The following is an 18,176-nucleotide window of genomic DNA, read 5'->3' as shown; positions in this document are numbered from 1 at the left end:
ATGAGAGGTTGAGTTAGGAAATGAGTGAGGGTTCCTCTCTCACTGCTTGGGTTTAACAGGGCTCACACTCCCTTTCCCTCCACTCATTCATTCATTCATTCATTCATTCGACAGTCATTTGCTAAGAGCCCACTCTGCCAGATGCTGTGGATAAACAGTGCGTGCCGGGGCCACGCCTGCAACCAAGAAACCTCCCAGCCCTCACCGGGCACCCCTCCCACAGCTCCAAGCCCTGATACCCCCATCCTCAAGAGTGCACGTGGACACCTGTCTGCCCTCTGCCGCACAACTGGGGGCTGCCCGGAAGCTGTGAGCTTTCTGCCACCAAGAAGGGGGGCAGCTGGCCTGCTGGGGAAGATGGTCTGAGGAGCCCCCCAGCCCAGCCCCAGTCCCAGCCTGCCAGCCAGTGCGGTTTGAAGGTGGCCTTTCTGTCTCCATGTCTGTGTGTGCAGAGAAGCTGGCAGCCAAAGAGAGAGGAGAACACACATAATCATGTCACTCCTCCTAGGCGCTCCCAGAGCTGAGAAAGGCCCCAGAGAAAGGATCAAAGGCAGCCTGTCTGGCTGAGTGGGGTCAGAGTGGAGAGGGGGAGACAGTATCAGCAGTCACAATCTGAAAGGCAGTCCCTCTCTGTCTCCCTCCCCTTCCACTTTCCCTCCCCAAACTTGGGAGGATAAGCAGCTCTGTGTCTGTGTACCCCGTTGTGACCCAGTAAGGACTGGTAAGATGTGAAGCCAACAGAGCCCTGTTCCTGTGGGGAGAGCAGACGGTAAGGGAGTGACAGCAGTGACTACTGTTCCGGGACTGCACGCCTGACGAGGGGACACTCCGCATTCCTTCGCTAAACTTCTAAACAACCCCATAAGAAATGTGTTAATTTCCCATGTTGTAGATGGGACATTCAAAGGTTTTAATACCCTGAGCCCGGCAACTGTGCAAGGATGGGATCTGAACCCCAAATGTCTGAATCTAAAGCCCCTGCTCTTCCCTGCCCCCATCTTACTAACTCCCTCTGCTCTTCGGCCTGATGACTTCTCCCTCCCGGTCCTTCAAGAAAATAAAGATCTCCTTTCTTTCCTAAACAGCAGATGTCACAACTTGAGCCTTTCAGACGATATCTACATGAGGCTGTTGTCAACGACATTAATGTGATTACTAATGTACTGCTTTAATCATTTTCTCGTACTCATGTACACACTCTATAAAACTTATACTTTGCACTCCTATGCTATTTTTACTTCTTTATCTCATTTAATCCATTTCTGAGAGCACAAAGAGCTCCCAAATCACTCTGTCTCTTGCATCATGCTGGGGCATGGGCAGGAGCGACAGATGCCCTTCCAACACCAGGCATACAAGCAGATAAGAGCCTGGGAGAATATTTGTGGAAACTGCCAACATAGATACGGAACCTGTGCGACTGGGTCCATTCTCAATTCGGCCAGTGGTATACTTGGTCTACTTCCATCAAAAGGACATTTGCAAAGAAATCTATCACTAAGCTTGATGACAAAAGAGAAGATACCATCACCTTCTTCCATCTCAACGCACAACACCTTTATGGAAGCACCAAAGGACGCTCCTCCCACTCATTTAAAGCACACATGGCTACACAGTCTGATCAGCCCTGGCCCTGACAGGTAACGGTGCTCTCCTACCTTCCTGCAGACACTCTTCAGCGAGCCGGTCATACACCCCCCTTAGCCATGACCGTCAAGGGCTGAAATGCCCCGCTGCTAAAAGTTCACACTTCCTCCATCCTGTTGCAACACCACTTGCTTGTCACACGCAACTGGCTAATTCCTGAATGGAACATAATTGAAAGAAACAGGACCAGACCAAGGAACATAAGGTGAGAGCCAAGAAAAATTTGTAGGTCATTGAGAAAATTGGTATACTAGGCACTGGGGACGTGCCTACTCTCCAAAGCACTGAGGGCTGGGCAGGTCTCCTCGTGGGTGCCCACTGGGTGTGGGGGGCGGTCAGCTCGCTGTACCTCCTCACCCCTACAGACCAGGGCTGGTTCTGGAAGGCAGTGACAGCTGTGGGTAGAGAGGGACTCCTCACACACGGAGGACGGACTCAGTCCTGGCAGATGTCACTGAGCACGTGTGCTGATTGAAACCCAGAAGTCGAGAAGGACCACGTCACAGAGCAATCCGGATGAGAACACATGAAGGGAAAATCCAGACTGTCTTCCTAAGGACTGGGAGGATTTAGAAAAGCGGAACATTCTTGAGTTGGAAGAGACCAAGAGATTATCTCCTCCAGGGAATTTAAGCCTTTGGTGTGTGTGCCACAAACCTGTTCTACAGGCAGATGAAGCCCATGCACCCCCTTCTCAGAAGAATGCTTTGAATTGGATGGAATTAAACTCACAGGGAGACCAATTATATTGAAAGGCAGTTAACAAAATAGTTTAAAAATAAATGTGCATTGTAGAAACATATATGCTTCCTTATCAGGGCATTACATAACAAGACAGGACAGCAGCCTACTATCTTGTACAATTCTGAAGTAGCAATTAGTGAAAATGGCATTTCAAGATATGCCAAATACTTCAAGACACTTCAGAGTCACTGTTACAGCTATAATATGGTGTATGACTAGCTGTGCTTCTCGTGTTAATACTGTCACAGGGACCACTAAGGCATTACAGCCTACTGTCTCCATAATGGACAACAATGACAAATTTCACTAGACGTTAATGAGAAAAAACATGACAACGGATCCCTGAATTCTAGCCGCACACCCCACATTAAGATCCTTACTATCCTCCTGTTCCTCCTTTTTACAGAAAGGCCCAATGACTTTCTTATGCCCCACAGCTAATAAATAGCAAATCTGTCCCTTTCTTCTCAGTGTCCTCTCTGGTCCCTTTCCCACGCCATCTGCCTCACTTTAAGCTTTAAAAAAATTGGCAGGGGGGGGGGGGCGGGGGGGCGGTGGTTTTGTTTTAAAACAAAAATAATACATCCTTCTAACAGATTCAAACAATATGAGAATTCATTTTAAAAATTAAGTTTTAACGTTTATTTTTCTAAAGTTTTTATTATTTATTTATTTATTTATTTATTGTAAACCCCCCTATTCTGCTCACTCCCTATCCCCACCAGTGACTAGAAAAGACTTGAAGCAGGATGGGGTGCACGGGGATAAGTCTGCCAAGGCCCGGTTGACAAGCAAACCCAACTCCGGAGCCCCTGATTCAAGCCTGGTCCCATTTCTTGCCAGGCCTGCCTGGTCCCCGTGCCCTCGGCAGCCGAAGGAACCCAGTGACCTGTGTTTCCTGCATTTTCCTTCCAGTCTCATCCCTGAGGACGTGGTTTCAAGTTATTGCCCAAGCCTTTATAAAAAAATTGGGAGAGGGTGCCTGGGTGGCTCAGTGGGTTAAGCCGCTGCCTTCGGCTCAGGTCATGATCTCAGGGTCCTGGGATCGAGTCCCCCATCGGGCTCTCTGCTCAGCGGGGAGTCTGCTTCCTCCTCTCTCTCTCTCTCTGCCTGCCTCTCTGCCTACTTGTGATCTCTCTCTGTCAAATAAATAAATAAAATCTTTAAAAAAAAAAAATTGGGAGAAAAGCCCACAGGAGCCGCCACGTGGAGGGCTCAGTGAAGTTTCCAGTGCTCCTGTCCTTGCCTTATCTGCTGGGAACAAATGTCAGGTTGGAAAGTCTTCTCACTGTTCTGTTTCACAGTTTAAACAAACCCAGGCTTTGCTGGAGTCTTGAAGCAGAACCTGACTGAAATTTCATGAGGGAAGGAACTAGGCCATATCCTGCAAAGTCTGTGGGATGGGTGTGTACCAAGCTCAGTTTTTGGTCATTTTAAAGGTTCTAAAGAATGAGGCTTGCAGTGCATTTTCAGATTCTATGAATCTTTCTACATACAGGTTGTCATCGCCAGACCCTTGAGTCTTTCTTGATGAACGGTTTCCTTGTGATTCTACAGACAGACACTGGACAAGGTATTTCCTCACATTCTCTGTGAGCCAGACCTTGTCATGCCCAGTTTACAGATGAGGAAACTGAGAGCCAAGGCTCACAGCCAGGAAGTGGCCAAACCAGAATGGGACTCAAGGCCAGTCTGATGTCCAAGTTCCAACCCTCTCCGTTCCAGAAGGCACAGCCTGCCCTTCTCTACACCATCTCAGGGACCTATCACAGGCCACCTAGTATTTTAGCAGCTTCTTTTGTGTCCAATCTCCCTTCCAGACGGTAACTTCTGGAGAGAGCCCACAGCCATGCCCAGACACCCTGCCCCCTCAGTGCCCAGAGCAGAGTCTGGCTCGAACAGGTGCTCTGGTATCATTGGTCACATTTATTGTCAGTTGAATAAAAACTGGCTGGCTTTCAGGAAGACTAACTCAACACAAAGCCTCGGGCTAGCACATCCGTCTTCTAGAAGGATCCCTATGAATGCCCACTTCGCTACTCAAACGCTTTGATCAATACAAATCCCTGGGCCAGGCAGGAGAATAATTTCACAAATGACCAGAAGATCCCCTTCAGTCCCTGGGCTCTAGTAAAAGACTGCTTGGTCAACCGCAGAACATTCCATAAGCATCTGTCACCAGTACAGTCCCTAAGTTTGCTGCTAAGCCAAGCTGACTGGCAAAGCCAGAACTAAGACTGTCCATCCAGAGAGGTGACAAGTTGAGCCCCAAAGGGGACAAGCACACATAAATAAGGGACATCCACATGCAGGGACCTTGGCCGAAGGTGATGTTCTGAGAGGCAGCATACTATGATAGGAAGGTTCCTGAGTGAGGGTTCAAACCATGGTAGCTCCAGCCCTCAGCTCAGCTCCCCTCTTCCTGAACCTTCAGCAGCCACACCATTAACCCCACAGCATCCTGCTTCTGCAAGGTCTTTTGGCCAGCTCAGACTCCTTGGTATGCCTTTGATTTTATCTTTTGTCTGTATCTTCGGTGCATCTAGGTAGGTAAGACTTCCCTGGAGCCACCCTTACTTCCTTGACGACTAACCATGTCCATCTGGCTCTCCATCGCCAGAGAAGCTGGCCACCGATCTCCCAGGGGTCCAGGATCTGGAGGACACATCCTAACCAGCCATGAGTCACCACCATCGGCCGTAGGGCTGAGCACCCACAAGCCAAAAGGCCAGTTTTCTAGATGACACAAAACTTGCTTGGTTCATGAGCTTTAACTCTTGGGTCACCGTTCACTCTGTAAGTGTCCCAGGTGACCCCGATTTACATCTATGGTGGAGGGGGACTCAAACCTGAGGCTGAATTTTGTTCCAGAAGGAACAGCATCTATTCGCCTCCAAGGCAGAACCCAAAACAGAGAAGTCAAGAAGGAAACTCTGGGGCACCAGGAACATGTGCACAGAGCCTGGCCCTGCCTGGCCTGCAGAGACAGGCCACATTCTAATCCCGACACAAGGGAGGAAACTGCTTCTTTGAGACTGGGTCCAAAACTCAGAAAAAGGAAGTCACGGTGAAAAGGTACATTTGCTTCTTTAAGCAAATTGTCTCAGAGTTCATGAGGAGAAAGCAGGGCAGAAAGAGGATAAAAGAACCGGGGGGCCTGGGTGGCTCAGTGGGTTAAGCCGCTGCCTTCGGCTCAGGTCATGATCTCAGTGTCCTGGGATCGAGCCCCGCATCGCATCAGGCTTTCTGCTCAGCAGGGAGCCTGCTTCCCTTCCTCTCTCTCTGCCTGCCTCTCAGTGTACTTGTAATTTCTCTCTGTCAAATAAATAAATAAAATCTTTGAAAAAAAAAAAAAAAAGAGGACAAAAGAACAATGGTACTACCTATGAAGCAGTCTGCCCAAAATATTTAATTTGAATTGGATCAGGTCTCTAGATCTATTACCAGTGTAGAGAAAAACAGGAGACATGAAGGAATATGCTAAAAATCACCCAAAATCGTGATCAGTAAAATCCCAAATGTAAGGAATTGTACAGGACAAAGAACCCCGCCTTGTAGTTCTCTTGCCTCGTGGCAAGAGAAACAAAAAATATTAAGAGAAATTTAAAAGACTTGTCAACAAAATGCAATTTGTAGACCTCATTTGGATCCGATTCTAACAAACCAACAAAGGGGAAAGGAAGACACTTATGACATGATCAGGGAAATTTGAACACCACCTGGACATTTAATGATAAATAGGAATTATTGTTGATTTTTGCAGGTTTGATAACAAACAGCGTTGGGGCTATTTTTTTTTTTTTAAGAATCTCTATCTCTAGATAGAGAATGTATCTCTATCTGTGAGAGATACATTCTTAAGTATTTAAGGATAAAGTTATATGATGCCTGAGATTTGCTTTAATTAGTCCACTCGGGGAGGGTAAAGGACAAGCAAGGCTCGGTCTGTGCTGATAATTACAGCAACGCAGTGATAAGTAGGTAGTGTTCGTTATGGTCTCTGCTTTTGTCTAGGTTCTTTACAGGAGAAAAACTTTAAATACAAAAAAAAAAAAAAAGCAAGAGAAGGTCCTTGTGTTTAATCAGGGCTCCAACACAGACTCTCTCAGAGGCTTTGAACAGACCTTGACCAATCTGAGCCTCATCCGGAGCTGAATGTGTTCAAACCCTGGTTCATCCCCATTCGCTTTGGCTGGATTTCCTAACCTCTCCAAATGGCTCCGGCTCTTAATTCGCATGTAACTACTCCCGCGCCCAGCCCTGGGGAAGCGTTTGCTCTCCTGACCACAGCTCTCATCACTCTGGCTTATCAGCTTCATCCTGAGGGCGAGGAGTAGACTCCTTTGAAGAGGCTGTCCTCCCTCCTAGGACACCCAAATTTCAGAAATGTTTCCCAGTTCTTCCCGATTACGCAGCGCTGGTTCCACACTTCCTCCACAAGCTCAGACCTACATCCTCCTCCTCGAGGTGGTGAGAGCCCCCCACGCACCACCTCCTCCTTTATCAACAATGGCCTCTCCTGGTGTGCGCCCCCCTGCCCCTCCCGCTCCCACCCCCACTTCGGCCATCTCTGCGCCTGGCTTCCCTTTTGCCTGTTCTCAAGCCCCCCTCCTGCATCCTGGAGGGAACAGTGGGTGGAAGCAGACTCCCTTCCTCGTCCCCTCTCTTGTCCCTCCCCTGTGACGCCACCTCTTACAATGCCCAGAAGGACCTGTGTACGTCAGGAAATAGTGGGGTGCAGGGAAGGGAAGTTAGAAAGAACTCGGGATTTATGAATGCATAATGCTGAACTTTTTGGAAATGGGTGGGCCCGGTGCCAGTCCTCGCTAGGGTTCCTTGACTCTATTCTTCTTACAAAAAGGGCCATTATGAAGGCTCCACGTCTCCCGCGTGACAGGTTAGGAACCGTGAAACTGCATGACGTCATGGGGACAAGGAGATGAATAGGTTTCCCAACCCCATCCTTCTTAAGGGCCCTGAGTTCCTGGAAAGAAGTCTGTGGGAGGGAGGGGACTGCTTCAGGGAGCGGTGCAGCAGTTCCCAGTTGTTCCCCAAAGGGGTCTGTGGGATGGCCCCAGACATCAGGCAGAGCACCCTGAGGCCCCCTCACAAAATCCTGGAGCACCTCAATGGATAATCACACCCCCTTCCTCACTTTCAATCCTGCACTCAATGCATCCAGCCCTACAGGACATCCTGGAAGAGGAGCTCTACTCCAATCTCTCCTTTTTTTTCCCTTTAAAGATTATTTACTTATTTATTTGAGAGAGAGAGAGAGACTGAGAGCACAAGTGGGGAGGAACAGCAGAGGCAGAGGGAAAAGCAGGCTCCCCCCTGAGCAGGGAGCCCAACACCAGGCTCCATCCCAGGACCCTGAGATCAGGACCTGAGCCAAAGGCAGACCCTGAACCAACTGAGCCACCCAGACATCCCCCAACCGCTCCTTCTCTGCATTTCTTTCCGGGATCCTTTCTTTACTACCCGACAAGAGAGGTCACGTGGCCGAGTTAGGAAGGTAGATACTGGTAGTCAGTCCTGTAACCCACCATCCTACCTCTGTCATGACTAACCTGCTGGAGTCCGTGCTCCCTTTCCTAGAGGCCGAGGAAGCGGAAGTTCAGTTGGTAAAGTCCCTTCCAGTGACAGCGCTCCAGCAGCTCGTTATAGGGAAGGGCACTACCTCCTTCTCCACCAAACTGTGTCTGTGGCTTGGCTGGACCCCACACTCTTTGCCTCTGCCCACTCATCTCTCCCCACTCCATTAACTCACTCTCCCCTCCGTCCCCACCCCTCCTCCTCTCTACCTCTATTTATCTTCCCCCCTCCCCCCGCACACACATACCTCCTCCTCTCTACCTCTATTTATCTCCCCCCCACACACATACACCCCATGTCCTTCGCAACCAGTAAGAATGGAGAAGTTTGGGCCCAGGTGCACCCAGTTTCCCCTTGTGGCTCTGAAGGACACTGGTTTGCATACTATATCCATGTATCCAGATGGAAATGCACACTCATTTGCAAGAACAGAAGATATTACGAGATAGCCAACCCAGACTCTCTAACAGCTTAATACTTCAGAGCCCTAAAAACGGACCAACAAAAATCTCACTAGGCACACCAGTGGTCTCCAGGACTTTGGGGAAGGGACGTATCAGAACTTCACTCACATTTATTTTTATCACATCTTCTAAGATGTTCTAGTCTTAAATGTATGCGTTACACTCCTCAAACCATATTAGTATAACAGGATATGTATGTAATTTATAAATACGCATCTCATGGGGCTCCAAGCTCAAAAAGATCTTGGATGCGAGGTGCATGATCAAAAAAGTCTGGAGCCATCACCACTCTAGACCATCTGCTGAAGCTGGAAACAGTCACAGAGCTCTTGGTCCAACCATCAGAGCAACCAAGGAAGGATCCCCAGTAGCCCTCCGCCAAGGCCACACTGGTCAACAGACAACAAAGCTCACCAGGGCACTGGTCAAACCACTTACCAACCCCCTTGGGGACTCATGCCATGTGATGTCGCCTTCCTCCCAGAGGTCTATTCTCGCTGTGAGTTCCCATCAGCAGGGCTCATTATAGCCAAAAGAACATTGGCACCCACCCAAGGAACCCACTCTCTTTCCAGAACAGCTGGCCATGGCCTTCAAGACTTCTTTTATTTCAAGAGTATACATTCCATTCAAGGGTGAGGAGTGTTGAAGAGAAAGTGCTGGTCCTTTCTAGATCTTCTCTCTGGGATTCACTAAGTTAAACCAGATGCATTTATGATCAAACAGAGAGAATATAAGCTTAGTCTTTAGGTAGATGGATGATAGAGAGACAGATGAAAATAAAGAAAAAACAAATCGGCTTTCTGGATGAGAACCAGAATGTGACAATGATCTAAGCTAATCCTGGTGGGGGGGGGGGGTTTCCTGGAGACACAGGACACTCAGCAGGAAGGAACTCTGTAGAAAGTAAGTCATTGCTTTATTGGTTAGGACTTCACTGTTGCTGGATTAGGACCTTTCCAGAGCACAGGAGCCTGAGACCCTGCGCTACTCACCCACACACTGGTTGCTTTCATCCATCTGGTATCCAAAGCGGCAGATGAGAGGCCTCGAAATCGTGGGGTAGTTTGGAGCTGAGAGCGGTGGGGCCGCTGCTGGGTACGGACCCGAGTAGGGGTTGGAGTAGGGGTTGGAGTAGGGCCCCCGGTACACTGGGTTTGTTCGGGGGATGCACAGGTACCCGCCGTTTTGGTTAACACACATCATGTCTCCTCGGCAGGCCTCGGGGATGGTCCGGCATTCGTCAATATCTGGAAATGCCAAGGAAAGGATGAGGGTCAGGGGCTCCCCAGCCAGGCAGCGCATGGCACATAGTTCAGCCAAGGATCCCAAAGCCACTCTTTACCAGCATCTGCTCCCAAACACAGAGGGCCGCCCTGGCACATCACTGCAGGGGACCCTCAAACGTTGGTGTAACTGAATCACACTGACCAGCATCACCCAGACATCAGCCGTCAGAGACCACATCACAATCTGCACCCCAGCCACAAAATCCATATCATCTCACCCACATGTGAAACCCAAGTAGACACTACCAATCAACGTAAGTAGAAGGTACAGTAAAAATGTATGTATCAATACTAAAATGGAGCATTTATCTGTGAGCATGCCATCTAAAAACAGCCCAGTGCTCCCATGTACCCATATGACCCCCGGGAAACCCTGGGTTGGACCTCATGATGACTTCCTCTTCTACTCCAAAAAACAGCTGGGTGGGGGAGGGAATCCTTTGCATCAAGGAAGATAAGGTTTGGCTGAGAGCTAGTTCCTTGCAAAGAAAGTGGAAGCCTACTGGCAAGTCAGCTCGCCCTGTGCCAGCGAACAGGTCTGTGTCCAGGTCCGTGTCCCGGCCTGTGGGGGAGACACGCCCACCCCAGACTGCTCAACCGAGACACGTGCACCAACTCCCACCTCGGGAAAGGGAAGTATGCTGAGGTTGATGCCCCGTTCTGTAGCAGTCCACGGATGGATGTCATGCTACACGAGATAAGTCACAGGAAAGTCATGTATGATCTCCCTTATATGTAGAATCAAAAAAGCCAAACTCATAAAAATCATGAGTGACATGGTGGCTGAGGACTGGGAGAGGCTGGTGAAGGGCACAAACTTGCATTTATAAGTTGAATAAGTGCCGGGGAGTTCACAGCCCTCCCAGGGAGGACAGTTCGCCATATTGTATTAGGTTCTCGAACATTGTTAAGAGAGACGCTCTTAAAAGTTCTTGCCATAAGGAAAGAAATGTGACTATGTGATGTGATGGCGGTGTTAGCAAAGGTTCTAGTGGGGATCATCCTGCAATATATATGTGTTATCAGATCAACAAGTCGTAACCCTGAAACTCACATGACATGATGTGTCAATCATATCCCAATTTTTCTAAAAAAGAAAGAAAGTGAATTCTGCCAACAATACCTACGAGCCAGGACATGGATTTTCTGCTAGAACTTCTAGAAAGAAACAAAAGCTTTGCTGACCCCTTGAAGTTGGGCTGGGAAATCCCTCTAAAACATCAGACCTATAAATAATTACAGATAAATCTATGGATAACTTCTGAGCTGAGCTGGGAGATAGATTTTTGTTGTTTAAACCACTAAGTCTGTGGCAGTCTGTTACAGCAGCCATCAGAAACCAATACAGATGGAGAGCCCCTTGGGGACACAGGTCAATCCATGCTCATTTTTGCCCCCTCCTGGGGTAGGCCACAAAGCAGGTGATTGATAAATGGGTATTATTGAGAGGCACTGTTTTCTTCCATAATCCAGGCCAATACAGGTTTGATAATATCAAGCAGCAGCAGGGAAAGACACAGGCCCACCATCGGTCTGTCATCGAATGCCCCCACCCAGTGCAGGATCCTCAGTGTCCCTCGTACCTAAGCACTGTCCTGACGAGCGATCCAGATCGAAGCCGTTAGTGCACTGTTGCTGCCGGGAAGGAGAGAGGAGAAAGAGGTAAAGTCATGGTCCTTACCATTTTTTTTTTAAACTATAAAAGTATTACAAGGACATCACAGAAAGTTCGAGAAATGCAGTAAAGAAAAAAAAAAAAAGCATCCGTAACACCAAACCTGAATTATAAGTCCTATTTGCCCCCCTTCTTTTTAGTATTTTCTTATAATCATTTAACACTTAGCATTACACTTTAAAACCCCCACTACCAGCAGATTTGAGGGCTGTTTCCTGCCCCAGTTATGAGACGCAGGAGTAATCACATCTGGCCCACATGATAACGAGGCACATCCCGAGTTCATTTCTTTATAGGAGCAGATGGGACTGCTTTTAAGGGCAATCACTCTCTTGCCCTGGGTGCTATTCGACCTCCCCTCCTCGGGACCCCCATGACATTCCCTAACCTAACCCTCTCACCTGAAACTACACAGCAATGCAGGCCGTTTTGTAAGAAAAGTAGAATAGGGAAAATCCCCCTTCTGCAGTCTCGCCAAGACAATTACATAAAGATGCTTCTAGGCATAGACAGGTCTCAGTGGTCCCCTAGGGTTGTGGTCTTTATGTGCAATTTGAGTTTACAACTTTAGGCCTTAGAAAAACGTCATGAGGGCCAAAAGTCCGCATTTTATAGGAACAGGCAGAGAAGGAATGTTTCTAACTATGGGAGCCCCATCCCTGGCCTTCCCTGTGCCTTCCAAGGTTTGGATTCCTGCACTGTGGGCTGGTTTTGAGAGATGACGGATTCAGCCTGCATTTGTGGGAGTGGGGTCAGGAGTCTTAGGGCCTTGGGGCAAAAGAAAGGGAGCAAATGAGCCAGGAGGCTGTGCCATAAAGCTCGAGAAAACCAGGAGACTGGAGTCCAGGCCTGGCTCACCAGCTACACACCAGCGAGAGTTCAAGCCCACCAGCCTCGCTTCAACGCCTCAACTTTAACCACTGCTCGCAGCTTCCTCGGCCTTCACACCCTCACCTGTAAAATGGGGGCGACAGCACTTACTTCTGGGTGGCTGCAAGGACTGGATGGATATGTTCATGGATGCGGAGTGCCTAACACACAGTAACCACAGGACCAGGACCCCTGTCCTCTCCGTGTCTGGATGTCACCATCTGTCACCGTGAGGCTGGGTAGGACTCCAAGGGCCCCCCAAGCTCCAAGTCTCTGTTACTCCTCCTAGGCTCCTTTTTAATCCCTAAGAGACTGAATCTATTTTGAAATTCTTAATAGGAAGAGAAAAAGTCTTCCCCCATCCGCCTGTGGTCCATCAGCCCTGCCCCGAGGTGAGGCCTCTCTCATCTGTGAGCCAGAAACAGAGAGGCCGCTCTGAGTTTGCAGGAGGGACGTGCCCACATTCTCAAAGGCTGACACAAACTGGCTTCATAAAGTCTGGGCACTGCGGGCCTCTCCCAGACCCCTGCTGGAGCCTGACTTCCCCACCCCCTGTCCACACCCCTGCCCAGGGGGTCAGTCCAGGGCGGACCCGCCTCCTCCCACCAGGGCTGCGTGTCTGCAGAGACACGCAGACCCACGTGGGCCACAAGCAGGCAGGGCACCACTGCCCAGAAGCCCTAGAGCGCCTCTGACTTTTTAACATTTACCATAAATCAAGCCTAGGAGGACACAACTGACAGCAGCTGCCAGATGCAAAGTCTTGGATTGGCAATCAGAACCCTGGAGTCCCAGCCCCGCCTCTGGGGCGAGGGTCCACCTCTCTGAGCCCACCTTCATCTAGGGGTGGAGCTCAGCTTTGGGGAACTGTAAATTCTGGGGTTCTAAAATGCGTGGCTGGGCCCTCTCACCCTGATTTTTAACACGCTTCTAGATCAGACACAACATTAAAATCCTACCTGTGCATTCCCAGGACTCGGAAGACAGAGAGCCAGAATGGTAACAGTAAGTATCCTGCAGAGAGAAACAGGTTGAGAGATAAAAATGCCCAAGTTACTTCCAGAATCCAGACCTGGGGACCAACAGGGACCGCAGGCTACCTGTGCATTTACAATGGAGACTCCAACTTGTGTATATATTTGGGGGGCTGGGGTGCTCCTGCTCCAGAGGTCAAAGCAGACTCCAGATACCCCCCGCCATCCAATATAAAACCATGCCTCTCTTACTAGTTTTATGTGTTGGGATCATGTGTTAGATGACATTTTTTTTTAATAAAAGGTTTTGCTACTTCAAAGACAAAATCTAAAACCCACTGCTGTGGCATGACCCATGCATGGACCAGCTGCTTTGTCTTTACTTCTTGCACAGTTTTCAGTGTCCTTATTCTGAAACAGGAAAAGTAAGCGAGACCATAGCACCCTCAAAAGATGCAAGGAAAGTACCAATGTGCAGCGTTTGAGTTCTACGGAAGAGAGATGTCTCGGGAAAGTCTCCTAACCCCAGAGCACACATCACACAGGCCCCAATGGCAAAGAGGGGTTGGGGGACCTGGGCACCCTGGGGAAGAATGGACGCAGAGGGAACGCTTAGGAGGAGGAGTCTAGAAATTGCAGGTCAAGCCGGCTCTCCATTCCAAAGCCACCAAACCTCTCCTGAGCCTGTGTGTTCTACCCTTCATCACCCACACGCTTCTAGCTAATAAAATCACGGCTGGCACAAGGCTTTAAAAATACAGAATAAAATTTTTAAAGTGAATAAATAAAGAAAAATACAGTACAGATACCATTTCACATCTCTCGGGATAGCTTTAATCAAAAAAGCAAGAAAACAAGTGTTAGCCAGGATGTGGAGGAATCGGAGACCTCGTGCAGGGCTGGTGGGGAGGCGCAATGGGGCAGCCGTGTGCCAGCGCCGCAGAACATTAAAAATTGATTTACCGTACAATCCAACAATGCCACTCCTGGGGAAACCCCCAGAAGAGGGGAAAATAGGGATGTAAAGAGATATTTGTATACCCACGTTTACAGCAGCAGTTTTACTCACAATAGCCCAAAGCTGAAAGCAACCCAAGGGTCCCTCAGCAGATGAATGGATAAACCAAATGTGGATCGGAGTATTATTCAGCCTTGGCAAGGAAGGAAATTCTGGCATAAGCTACCACATGGATGAACCTCGTTGACGTGATGCTAAGTGAATTAAGCCGTCACAAAGGGACAAATACCGTATGTGCCCGTCTACATGAGGGACGCAGAACAGTTAAAGTCCTAGAGACTTGGGGTGCCTGGGTGTCTCCGTGGGTTAAGCCTCTGCCTTCAGCTCAGGTCGTGATCTCAGGGTCCTGGGATCAAGCCCAGCATCGGGCTCTCTGCTCAGCAGGGACCCTGCTTCCTCCTCCCCCCACCTGCCTGCCTCTCTGCCTGCTGGTGATCTCTCTGTCAAATAAATAAATAATAAAATAAAAATTAAATTAAATTAAATCCTAGAGACAAAGAGGAGGATGGTGGGTGCCGGGGGTGGAGGGGAAGAAAGAATGGGGAGTTAGTGTTTCACGAGGACAGAGTTTCAGTTTTGCGAGATGAGAAGAGTTGTAGAGACCGACTGCACAAGACCATGAAATGTACTTAATGCTACTGAAAAATGACTACAATGGTTCAGGGGAGCCTGGGTGGCTCAGTCGGTTGAGCGTCTGCCTTCGGCTCAGGTCATGATCTCCAGGTCCTGGGATCGAGTCCCACATCCGGTTCCCTGCTCAGTGGGGAGTCTGCTTCTCCCTCTCCTTCTGCCCCTCCCCCCTGCCTCCACCTGCTCATGCTTTTTCTCTCATTCTTTCTCAAAGAAATAAATAAAATCTTTTAAAAAAGGATTTAGTAAAAAAAAAAATTTTTTTTTAATGATTATAGTGGTTTAGGGGGACCTGGGTGGCACAGTTGGTTAAGCATCCGACTCTGGGTTTCAGCTCAGGTCATGATCCCAGGGTTGTTGGATCAAGCCCAGAATTGAGGTCTATGCTCAGTGGGGAGTCTGCTTGAGATTCTCTCTCTCCCTCTGCCCCTCCTCCTTCTCTCTCTCTCTCTCTCTCTCTCAAATAAATAATTTTTTTAAAAAAAATTATTATGATGGTATTAAAAAAACTATGTAAATGAAGAGCTATTTAGTGTTATTATTGTTCAGCTCAATAGTGATTTATCTGAGCAACTACTATTTACAAGCACGGACCCTAGACAGAAGAGCAACAAAACCATGACTCCATCGCCGCCCTGGGGAGCAGGCTGGAGAGCCACGGGAATTGATTACCTCAATACACACTGTAAGGGCATTGAGAGAAGTACCCAGTGAGCGCCATGAGAGCCAGGCTGGAGGCAGGGACAGGAAGATCAGAGAAGGCTTCCCGGAGGAGGTGAACTTGAAGAACTGCTATATCAACATATACCTCCACTTTATAATCCCTCCCTTCATAAAAAGAATGTTCAGTAGATGACAAAGCTGACTCAGTCCAGGAACACAAGGCTCATCTGAATTAGCAACTCCAGGTAGCTGGAGGGCCCTGGACTTGAGCTGACATCCAGGGAGAACAGAACCTTGACTTTGTACTAGAAGACACAGGCCCACTTCCTTCATCCGGTGCCCAATCCAAAGAATAAAAACCCCGAGGGTCCACACATTTTCATTGCGTCTAAGTGCCTGTGTGAGCCAGGTTCTAGAACGCCGGAGACAGCTCTGACCTTATAAAGTGCAGAGCCAAATCCCAGGGTTTTTTGATATTTGCGACGGCCAGATTTATATCTGGAAGGAATGAAAGAACAATAACAAATTTATTTTCCAAGCTGTATATTATGAATTTCAATGTTTTCCTGTTTCTTCACATGAAGTTTCCTTTCGCTTGGTTATAAAACCCTGTCTCGTTTATGTTGGAGACAGAACAGCCTGACTGCAGTGGGCTCCAGGAGCTAGTGGAAAAGGCATGCTAACCCCATTTCTCCCCCGACTCTCCGACTCCCAGTTCCCTTTGGCCGGAGGGACAGGTCTCCTCGGAAAGGTCCAGCCTCAAGCCTGGCCTCCTGGACGAGCCACAGCTGAGTCCTGGGGGCCCAGTGAATTTCAGGCCAGTCCATTGAGAGGTTTTTCCGAAAAAGAAGGAACCCACGCCCTGCTATTCTCACGGTCTCACGAACAGTTACACCTTGTCATGAAGAACTCCAGAAAGCTCTAAAGATATAGGAACTATAGAAACTATAGAAATTCTAGGGGTGACTTGGATCTCATAACTGGTCCCCAGAACTTTCCAAAAGCAGGTGGGTCCACCCATTTTGTGCACCAGCCCAACGCATAAGCAAACCCAGAGGGGCCAACTGAGTCTCAGGGCTACCTGTCAGAGAAGTGCTGGTCCCCGGTACAGCATCAGCCCACACCCACCCACCCAACACACCCACAGTTCATCTGTCTAAAGCAGCGACATTTTCAAGAGTTTACGAAAGACCGTGCCTATATAATCTAGATAAAGTTCTTCAAGGTTTAAGGATTCCTTGACTGAAACTGCAATTTCCTTAAAGAACAGCAAAACATTTGCTTACATGTATTTCTGTCTGCAGTCCCCACTTTTCATTGGCTTGAAACTTCTGGGTCGCATGCCCTTTGTGAATCCCACACAGACATAGAGCAAATCCAATTTCGGGATGTTTGGCTAGTCCGTCCACTTGTCCAACAGTCAGCCAGTCCAGCAAAATAATAGCTAGTGAACTAGTAATTGGTTTCCCAGCTTTATATATATATGATATATATATATCCTAAAATGCCACACGAATTTGCTGCCCTTTCAGTAAAGTAAGGGTGAGCATCAAGCTCTGAGGTTTTTGCAGACTTCTCTCGGATGCTGACTTCTGAAGCCGTATTATAAAATACCCACTCCCAAAAGAAGGCTTCAAGATGGAAATTACAGAGGCGCAGCTTTTTGTAATTAACAATATCATTGCATCACTAGCTAATGCCTTTTCCAATATCCTGACACAGCCTGAATTCCAGCCATAGCCATTTTCCACCCATCAGGTTTTTAGTAAGGTTTCCAGACCCTGGAGGAAAAAAAGTCCTGAGCGGGGGGAACCTACCTTTTGAATCCTGGCATGTCCAAGATGTGCGAGCAGGAGCAGCGAAGGGGAAAAGAAAAGGAGCTGGCAGCGCGGGACCTCGGAGCCGGCCCTGAACTTCGGCTCCCTCTGGGCCCTTGGGGCTCGCCCGTGTTTTATTCCAGGGGGACGAGCCAGTCGTGGGGAGGACAAGGGGAGAGCCTGGGTCCTCCGAGCCACTGGAGAGCCCACAGAGAAAGCACCTGGTTTTGCTTAGCCCTTTTCAGTAATTCAGCATTAAACCAATTGGAGGAGGAATTTTAAAAATGAACACTTCATTTTCTAAGTATGTTAAACAATGCAAATGGGGCCTCAGTCTGGACACAGCTGGTTCAGATTACAGCGCTCACCAACTGGCTAGACTCCTCACAACAATCTTGGGGCGTCTGCCAGGACCCAGTGCTGGGCTGGGAGGAGAGCCCCGGCCCGCCGCCCCGCCGGAGCAGCCGCACTCGCGCTCCCCGCATCTCTACCGGAGGCGATTGGCGGGCAAGTGCAGGGGGGCGGGGGGCTGGGAGGGCCCGTTGACCCTTTACTTCCCACCCAGTGAGGACGGCGGTGCTTGGGCGGGCGAGGCGGCCGGGTCGAGGCGGGGGTGGGGGAGTGGGTGGATCCAGCACCCCAGCCCTTGGGGAGCCCGGGGACGCCCGCGAAGGTCATCCTCCGGCAGACGGAGGACTCGAACTCGGGACAGACACAGCGACGGGGACCCGAATCTAAGGATTTATTGGGGAGTCAGACCCAAGGATGCAGAGGCCTGGGGAAAGCGACG

General features: G+C 49.1%; 1 protein-coding gene across 1 annotated transcript in view; it reads right to left on the bottom strand.

The window, feature by feature from the left end:
* FBLN5 (fibulin 5) overlaps positions 1-18,176 on the bottom strand; it is a 72,930-nt gene that overhangs the window by 54,657 nt on the left and 97 nt on the right. The window contains exons 2-5 of the mRNA XM_032344648.1: positions 17,387-17,583; positions 13,244-13,298; positions 11,323-11,374; positions 9,446-9,700 (exon numbers count right to left, since the gene is read on the bottom strand). Of these exons, the coding sequence (XP_032200539.1) occupies positions 9,446-9,700; positions 11,323-11,374; positions 13,244-13,298; positions 17,387-17,403 (379 nt within the window). The 5' untranslated portion in view covers positions 17,404-17,583. The remainder of the gene's footprint in view (positions 1-9,445; positions 9,701-11,322; positions 11,375-13,243; positions 13,299-17,386; positions 17,584-18,176) is intronic.

Source organism: Mustela erminea, chromosome 5, assembly GCF_009829155.1.
Source record: "Mustela erminea isolate mMusErm1 chromosome 5, mMusErm1.Pri, whole genome shotgun sequence".
NCBI lineage: Eukaryota > Metazoa > Chordata > Mammalia > Carnivora > Mustelidae > Mustela > Mustela erminea.
The sequence above is the reverse complement of the archived record's forward strand: the minus strand, read 5'-3'. Positions and strand labels throughout refer to the sequence as shown.